The 9,000-nt window shown below is 35.6% G+C and overlaps 1 protein-coding gene across 1 annotated transcript; it reads right to left on the bottom strand.

Annotated features, from left to right (window-relative positions):
- Positions 1-7,778: 7,778 nt before the first annotated feature.
- LOC120418789 (vitelline membrane protein 15a-3-like) lies at positions 7,779-8,523 on the bottom strand. Its single transcript, XM_039581271.2, has one exon. It carries the CDS (start codon positions 8,459-8,461, stop codon positions 7,943-7,945), a length of 519 nt encoding a protein of 172 aa, XP_039437205.1. The 5' UTR covers positions 8,462-8,523; the 3' UTR covers positions 7,779-7,942.
- Positions 8,524-9,000: the final 477 nt, after the last annotated feature.

The following is a 9,000-nucleotide window of genomic DNA, read 5'->3' as shown; positions in this document are numbered from 1 at the left end:
CAATCGAAAAATCTAAAAATATGAAAAAATTTGATGTTTACCTAAAATAAAAAGACATTTCGAAATAATTATGAACTAAAAAAAATAAATGCATTAAATCAGAGTTTAATTTTATGAAAAAAAAAACTGTTCAATAGTTGTTCATTTTGCAAAACCTCTGATAAATTTTCAATGTCTTGAAAAAATAAAAATGCAAAAATACTTTAAATTTTTCCAGTTTAACGAATACATAAAAACAGAACCGATGGTGGAATTAATAAAAACTATATTTTTTCATTAAACTTAGGCACACTCATGAGCAAACAAATTTCATGAATTAGAGATTTTTTTTTGATTAGGGTAATTCTCTACCAACTCACACGAAATCGGGAAAAGTTGCCCCGACCCCTCTTCGATTTGTGTGAAACTTTGTCCTAAGGGGTAACTTTTGTCCCTGATCACGAATCCGAGGTCCGCTTTTTGATATCTCGTGACGGAGGGGCGGTACGACCCCTTCCATTTTTGAACATGCGAAAAAAGAGGTGTTTTTCAATAATTTGCAGCCTAAAACGGTGATGAGATAGAAATTTGGTTTAAAAGAGTCTTTTATGTAAAATTAGACGCCCGATTTGATGGCGTACTCCGAATTCCCAAAAAACGTATTTTTCATCAAAAAAAACACTAAAAAAGTTTTAAAAATTCTCCCATTTTCCGTTACTCGATTGTTAATTTTTTTGGAACATGTCATTTTATGGGAAATTTAATGTACTTTTCGAATCTACATTGACCCAGAAGGGTCATTTTTTCATTTAGAACAAAATTTTTCATTTTAAAATTTCGTGTTTTTTCTAACTTTGCAGGGTTATTTTTTAGAGTGTAACAATGTTGTACAAAGTTGTAGAGCAGACAATTACAAAATTTTTGATATATAGACTTAAGGGATTTGCTTATAAACATCACGAGTTATCGCGATTTTACGAAAAAAAAGTTTTGAAAAAGTTACTTTTTGCGTTTCTCTTTGTTTCGTCGTCCGTGTCAGTCGCGGGTGACCATGAACGGCCATGATCGATGACGACCAACTTTTTCAAAACTTTTTTTCGTAAAATCGCGATAACTCGTGATGTTTATAAGCAAATCCCTTATGTCTATATATCAAAAATTTTGTAATTGTCTGCTCTACAACTTTGTACAACATTGTTACACTCTAAAAAATAACCCTGCAAAGTTAGAAAAAACACGAAATTTTAAAATGAAAATTTTTGTTCTAAATGAAAAAATGACCCTTCTGGGTCAATGTAGATTCGAAAAGTACATTAAATTTCCCATAAAATGACATGTTCCAAAAAAATTAACAATCGAGTAACGGAAAATGGGAGAATTTTTAAAACTTTTTTAGTGTTTTTTTTTATGAAAATACGTTTTTTCGGAATTCTGAGTACGCCATCAAATCGGGCTTCTAATTTTACATAAAAGTCCCTTTGACACCAAATCTCTATCTCGTCACCGTTTCAGGCTGCAAATTATTGAAAAACACCTCTTTTCGCATGTTCAAAAATGGAAGGAGTCGTACCGCCCCTCCGTCACGAGATATCAAAAAACGGACCTTGGATTCGTGATCAGGGACAAAAGTTACCCCTTGAGACAATGTTTCAGGCAAATCGAAGAGGGGTCGGGGCAACTGCTGTGTGAGTTGGCGGATAATTACCCCACTATTAAGAAATTTGCATTTTGAGATAATGATGGATTTTGCTTCATATGATTGTCAAGTATCTATGGGCCAAGTTTCAGAAGGTTTGCTGATGTAGTTCTCGAGATACAGCCATTTTAAAATGTTTTTTCCGACTTTTTCACTCCGATTATATAGGTTTTCTAAGAAAATTCATGCAAACAGTTTAACTCGGCAACGTTCTTGGCTAATTCTCTGAGCTAACATGATTTGAAAATTAAATTAATAATTCTGTTGCTTTTAGGCAATTGCAATTTTTATAAGATGATTTTGTCTGTCTACTTAAAAAAATAAAAAATCACTGAACAAAAAATTACTTACTCTAGAAATTTTTCAAGGAAAAAACATACTCTATAAAATACGTTGACTAAATACATTGGCAAGGAATATTTACTAATTAAGTAATTTGAAACCACTGGTCGGAAAAACGATACATTTTTGAAAGCAATAAATTTCACTGATACCAAATCATAATCAAAATTTAAAAAGAGATCATCAAAATAACTGTTTTGAAGTAAACTATCATTGAGGCATTTTGTTACATTTTGTTTTGGTTTCAAAATTTCAAAAAGTTCTGAAAATTTAAATTTCTGTGGACAAAAATCTAAAAAAAAAATTATAGCTAGGAAAAATTCTGGTGATATAACTAATTTGTTCAAACTTGATATTTTTTAAAATAATGTTTAAGGATGACGTGAAGGTTTCTTCTACAAAACCCCTATACATTATTTCTAACACAAGGCACTTTGCAATTCTGCATTTGCTCCAATTTTTCCACCCCTCCTTCAAATGTTCCGCTCGACCAAGATTTGTAGCGGACTGGCAAGGATGCCCAAATAAATTTGTTTTCTAAAATGAATTATTTCCATCCTTCTTGCTCCAAGCCTTTTTTTGCTGTATCTGAAACATCACAGCACGTGGCACAACAGATGAACCCCGTCCGTTGGTTCGTTAGAAACTGTAGATATTTAAAGCAAAAAAAGCTTGAATAGATGAGATGGTAATAAAAACTGGAAGCTGGACTTCCAACAACAGATGATGAATGTCTGTATTTTGCATATATTCTTCTATTCTTGTTTAAGCTTGAATTGACGCTTCTGAACTTGGGGATCCTTGGAGCGTTGTTTTTTTGTTTAAATTTAAAATCTAATTCAAATAAAACTATACTCATTTTCCTACGGTCCAACTTTAAAAATTCAATTCAAATCATCCCGAACAAAAAAAAAACCCTGAAGCATCCTTCACCCTCAGTTTGCGTCCGCACTTGTCCACATTGCATTATGCAATGTTTACCCCAGCACAATAAAGCACAGTCTCTGTTGGCATTCGTTTAGCCAAGCTTTTGTTGACTTTTGCAAACCATCGTGGAAAGTATTTTCAGCTGGTCTGGTTTTGGTTTTAAAGAAGCAGTTACAAACAACCATCATTTGCAGTGCAGAGAGTGCTCGACAAAAAAAAAGGCTGCATATTTAACTAGATTCAGATGCAACCGAGAGTGCTTGGCCAAACAGGGAGCAATCTCTGAGTATGTGTGTGTGTGGATGTGAGTCTATTTGATTAAGGTCATTCGGGAAGCGGAAATCGAAATTGAAATTGAAATTTTCGACCCGCCTGTTTTGGGGCAGGGTAATGGAAGGCTTTTTCCCGTTAGGCACAGCGTAGAACTTAAAATTTGTCAAAATTACGATCAATTGCCCTAGTTCTACAAATAGTGTGATGATGATGATGGCCCAACGCTGAAATTGGAAATGGTGATGAGACTGTGTTTTATCGAGTCTGGACGTGGAAATCGATAAATGTTTGATGAACATCGCGCAGCGAGCAAAAGTGTATGAATATCGAAAGTTCGATTATAATGGATAACCATAATTGGCCGTTTCGAGCTTTTTGAAGAGGGGGAGGGGAGAGTTCGTTATCGTCCGTGGCACACAATGTGTGTGTCTGTGTGGAAAAAAAAAGCTCGGAAATGAACTTCCCGGTGCTGATAAACTTCGATGTTTGGCGGATATTGGAATATCATCGGGATGCGGAAAGCAAATTTGATTGATTAACAAACAATGCAAATTGAAGTGGATCAGTTTGTTGGGTTTATCTTGGAAGAAGAGTTGCAAATTTGATTTGTTCAGCACAGATATTGTTTATAATACACCCAAACAACGTTCGCATGATTGTGATGCATGGCGGCATGAAAGTATATCAGAAACTGCATGAAATCTGTCCTCATGCATTTTTTGCGATATAGGGGTATGACATTTTTGCCCGTTACCGACAATTATCGACATTACCGGTTGTATTTCACAAAAACAAAAACTCTTAACAGAACGAGGATTGAACCACCAACTTCTTAATTTATGATCCGACACGCTATCACCGCGCCATGAACGCTTGATGAAATGTGAGTGAAAGAGCACCAACATATTCTTCTTTTTGGAGTGTTGCTCGCGGACGGGCCAGCATTATATGTGTTGGTGAGAACTGCAGATCGCTGAAATGTTTACACGCGGGCAAAAATGATCTACGGGCTTGCTGCAAAAAATGTTATTAAATGTGACATTTTCTGCAGCAAATCCACTGTTGCAGATTTCGAGATATATTATTCCTTTGGGTGTATGAATGTTGCATTCAAAGTTTCAGCTGTGCTTTTCTATTTCTCGGTTATACTTAAGATTGCATTCTTTGGCTAGAATTGAAATTTTACTTTCTGATCTACAAAATTGTGTATGTTATTTTCTATTTCATTCTTATTTTTTCTAAAAACAAAAAAAATAATAATATAAATGTTGAAATAAAAAGCCAAAATTTCAACATTTGCATGGAAAAAGTGTTTTAAAATGCATTTTACACTAGTTCAGTTGTTTTGCAATCATTAGTTTTCAAAAATGTAAGATTTGACGAAAACAAAAATTTTAGCGAAAAAAAATCATTTTGCGACAGTCAACATCGAAAATTTTCAAAAATTCTAAAGATTTTAAATTAACCCAAACATGCTTAAAATGATTCGCAGGGGAATAAATTTTCAATTGATTTCAGCTGATTATAGTACAATCGGCAATAAAATTTTGAAGTTTTTTGAAAAAATATTTTTTTTGCCCCCTGATTTTTCGGGCCAACTTTGAAGGGAGACAAAAACTTTAAATCAAATCAAATCTAAATGATGAAAACTCATGAAGGACACATGCCCATGCCTTATCTAATCTAATCTAATCTAATCGAACACAAGCGCAGCCAGTCCGAAGAAAGCATCCTGGAAGAACTTGTGGTAAGATTACGCCTCAAGTCCTTTCTTGTCAATATTAATGATTACAGTACATCCGAGTTACCCCGAAAATGTATAGCAAAAATTAAAGCGGCCAGGCCTACTGCGTTGCATTAACCGCAGAGACAGATTCTGTGAACGGATCACATTTCACAGAATCATCAGGGGAGGAAGGATGCGTGGACATACCGTACCAAACGCTCCGAATCAGTTGTGGTGTGGTGTGTTAGTGTAAATTCGGCAGATAATAATATTTAGGGGCGGGGGGGTAGGGTGAGGAAATGAGGATAGGAGAAAGGGAAGGTGGGAAAGGGATAATATGGATATTTCATTTGATCAATTGGATATTATATAAAATAAGGGGGAAAAAAATAAGAAAAATGGATAGATCTCACCAAATCGCGATTAGCGATCCTAACGGTTCCAACATTTCAGACCCTCAGCTCCACCTAGTTGTGCATATTGGCCAACGAAGGACACATGCCCATGCCTTATATTAATAAATTAGTTACAAAAACACTTAATTTAAGAACGAAAATTTTTGTTCTAAATGAAAAATTACCTCGTTTTCTGAACATCCTTAGAAGAATAAATTGTCATCGCTTTTTCAAAAATGTGTTAAAGAAAATTTTCAGAACATTCAAAAATGACTTAAAGGAGTCTTAAAAGAGCAAATTTGTCTATGAATAAATTTTTGAGATATCTATTTTTTATGTTTTTTAAATTCATTATTTATTGGAAATTTTTAAACAACAGCTCAAATGTGCTTTACGATTCAATTATCAATCAAAAGGTGCAAATAAGGCAAAATAAGACAAAAAACAACCTTGTACTAAGTTTCAAGTCATAAAATATTTTTTTTTGGAAAATGGTTTTAACTGAGTTTTAAAATCATTGAGATTTATTTTAAAAATTTAACCATTGACCATAGCTTCAACAGGAACCAATAAAATTTTATATTTTTTTACATTTGTTTGATTTACAAATAGCACCTGTTTGCTCTGGTTTAGCTGACACAATTGAAATCTGGAGTTTTTTTTAAGGTCCAATACCCCTGACTCAAGGCGGTTTCAAAAACACCCAAAAAGCAAAAACTGGAAATTTGGTTTATTGGACCTTTAAAAAAAACTCCAGAAATGTTTAGAATGTTTGAAATTGTTAACGAATTATTGGATTTTATATCATATTTCCAAACAATAAACAGTTACATGTGTACAAAACATGTTTCAAAATCGAAATTGAACTACAAATTACTGCTGTAAGCTTCGTGAGAAATATTTTTCATGAGTATGAAACGATCAGAGAATTAACTATATTATAGCAGTCTTATAAATATCACGGTTTTTTTTAATCCATTTCCAAAGCAGGACCCCGTGGCACGGTGGCTAGCGGCTTCGGCTGCCGATCCCTCATGTGTAGTAGGGGGACCGGGTTCGATTCCCGCCCATCTCCTCTGGGTGTTCTGTGTTTGTCCCATTTAGTTAGTAAATTCAGTCTGTAAAAAAATCCCTGATAAAATTTTCAGTTGAAAAAGTTTGTAGTGGATTGTTAATATTATATTTTTTTATTAAAATATTGAAAATAATATGTTTTTCAAACATAAATCGCAAGAATTTATTAAATTTTGCTTTTGAAATACAACTAGACTAACGTTTTAAAATGATTAAATACAAAAGTAAAAAAAAATTTTTTTGAAGAATTCCCGGGATCCCGGGATTTTTTTTTAACAGTAATAAAATTCAAGTTTTCATTATATTTGTTATGTTTTCAAGCTTAAAATAAAAAAAAAGCTCAATAATATAAATTGGTGATAGATTACACTTCAATCTTAACAAGGACGACAGTTTTTAAAGAGCCTGAATAAAATTAAAATAAGTTTTTTTTGTTCTTTGTTGTGTTACTGTTAAAAAATTAAAAAAATGAAATGACAAGCCTAGATTTCAACATTTGGATGAAAAAAGTGCTTTAAAATGCATTTTACATGCGTCCAGTTTCTTTCCAATCATTAGTTTCAAAACATCGATGTATTGACGGATTTTTTTTTGCGAAAAAAAAACTTTTCGTGGGTCTGTACATTGGTATTTCATGAAAATTTAAAATGTTTTCAAAGGAGTTCAGACATGCTAAATGATTAAAAACGCAGGAAAGTGCATTTTAACTGGTTTTCAGTTGATAAAATTTCATTTTCATTAACATTTTGAAGTTTATCGAAAAAATATTTTTTTGCCCCCTGATTATTCAGGCCGACTTTGAAGGGGGGGGCGACATAAGTATTGAAAAAAAAATATGGCAACGGCCTTATAATGCTTTAAAATTATTATCGATTATGAGGTATTCAACTGTTCATATATTTCCACAACAAAATCTGAATTTTCAGACATTTTTTTTTTAATTTCGGGAATTCCCGGGACAAATTTTAAAAAATCCCGGGATTCGGGAATTCCCGGTTTTGCAAAAATCCCGGGAATTTTGTCCCGGGAATTCCCGGGATGGACGCACTAGTCATGGATTGCAAATTTTTTTTTCAAAAATAGCTATTATCTATGTATATCTATATATATATAGCTATTATCTATGTATATATATATCTATATATCTATAAAATTATCTATGATTTTACATTTTACCTTCTTCACTGAGGTAAGGCTGTAATCCTGCCCTAAAAATGAACTTTTCACAAAAAAACTCGTCAACCCACCTTTATACATACCTCTCGACTCAGAATCGATCATCAATCATTTATCTCCAACAAGGTAAAAATTCCAGCAGACTCCCAAACAATTTTTCTCAACTCATCAAACAACGAACTCCAGATTATTTCAATTTAAATAAGCATTTATTGTTTCCAAAAAATTGCACCAACACAATTCTTCCCGCATTTTTCGCACTACCTCTTACACAATTGCCGCATCGTCATCCTAATCGTTGCTTCCGTACTTTGTCGAGTATTCATCCAGGGAGGCGTCGGCATCCGGTCACGCTTATTCCTCGAACTTGTCGAAGGGCTCCGAACCGTCCTCGCTGGCACGGTATCCACCGTGGGCAGCCGGGGCTCCGTACGAGGCTCCATGGGAAGCTCCGCCGTAGGACGCTCCGTGAGAGGCGCCTCCGTAGGATGCTCCGCCGTACGAACCGCCATGAGCCGCGCCGTATCCTCCGTGGCCACCGCCATGGACTGGGACGCAGGGCACGTGCGCCACACTCGGGGCACATCCGACCAGCAGGTTAGCACCGCACTTGGCAGCCGGGGCCTGGGCAGCGTACGTGTGCACCACCGGAACAGCTCCACCGTGTCCGCCGCCGTATCCTCCGTGTCCTCCGTAGCCGCCGGAAGCGTGGCCACCTCCGTAGCTGGCCGCTGCCGGTGCGGCGTATCCTCCGTGGCCACCGCCGTAGCTGGCCTTCGGCGCTTCGTACTTGGCCGGAGCAGCCGGGGCGTAGTTGGCCAAGGCGCCAACCAGGGCCGTCGAGAACACTGCCAGGGCGATGAACTTGTTCATGGTGATTGCTGCTGCTGCTGGACTACTCGAAGGACAAACTGGAACTGATGGTGCAATCGATCACCGAACGGGGGTTTTATAATCGTGGCAATTTTTGCTTGCGCGAGTACTGTTGTACGGAGGAAGTACGAATTTGGGTGGACCCGCTGGGCAGGTTGCGCGATCAGCATGTTGCTAGGTGAAAAGCTGCTTCTGTTTTTTTTTTTTCTGGGGTCTGATCAACTGAGTGGATTTGAAGTGTTTTTTTGCAGGATTAAAATTTAATTTGAGGTTTTTCAAATAACCTTAAGATTACAAATCTATGCACAAATTGTTTTTACTTTTCTTAGCAATAGTGTGCACCTTGCCTGAATCGATTTTTTTTGTAATTTAGTTTTTGTATGAATTTATTTGGCGAATCATTTATTGTCGCGTTTCATAGGTCCAAAGACGCCATTTGACATCATTGATTTACATAAAAATTAAATTATAAATATGTTAATATTACAAATTTGTTAACTTTAGAAACAAGATTTGAAATTTTAGTGTTTATGCTAAAT

Source organism: Culex pipiens, chromosome 2, assembly GCF_016801865.2.
Source record: "Culex pipiens pallens isolate TS chromosome 2, TS_CPP_V2, whole genome shotgun sequence".
NCBI lineage: Eukaryota > Metazoa > Arthropoda > Insecta > Diptera > Culicidae > Culex > Culex pipiens.
The sequence above is the reverse complement of the archived record's forward strand: the minus strand, read 5'-3'. Positions and strand labels throughout refer to the sequence as shown.

What these genes read in the sequence shown, in the direction of transcription:
- LOC120418789 (XM_039581271.2), bottom strand. Translation starts at nt 8,461, where the DNA reads ATGAACAAGTTCATCGCCCTGGCAGTGTTCTCGACGGCCCTGGTTGGC.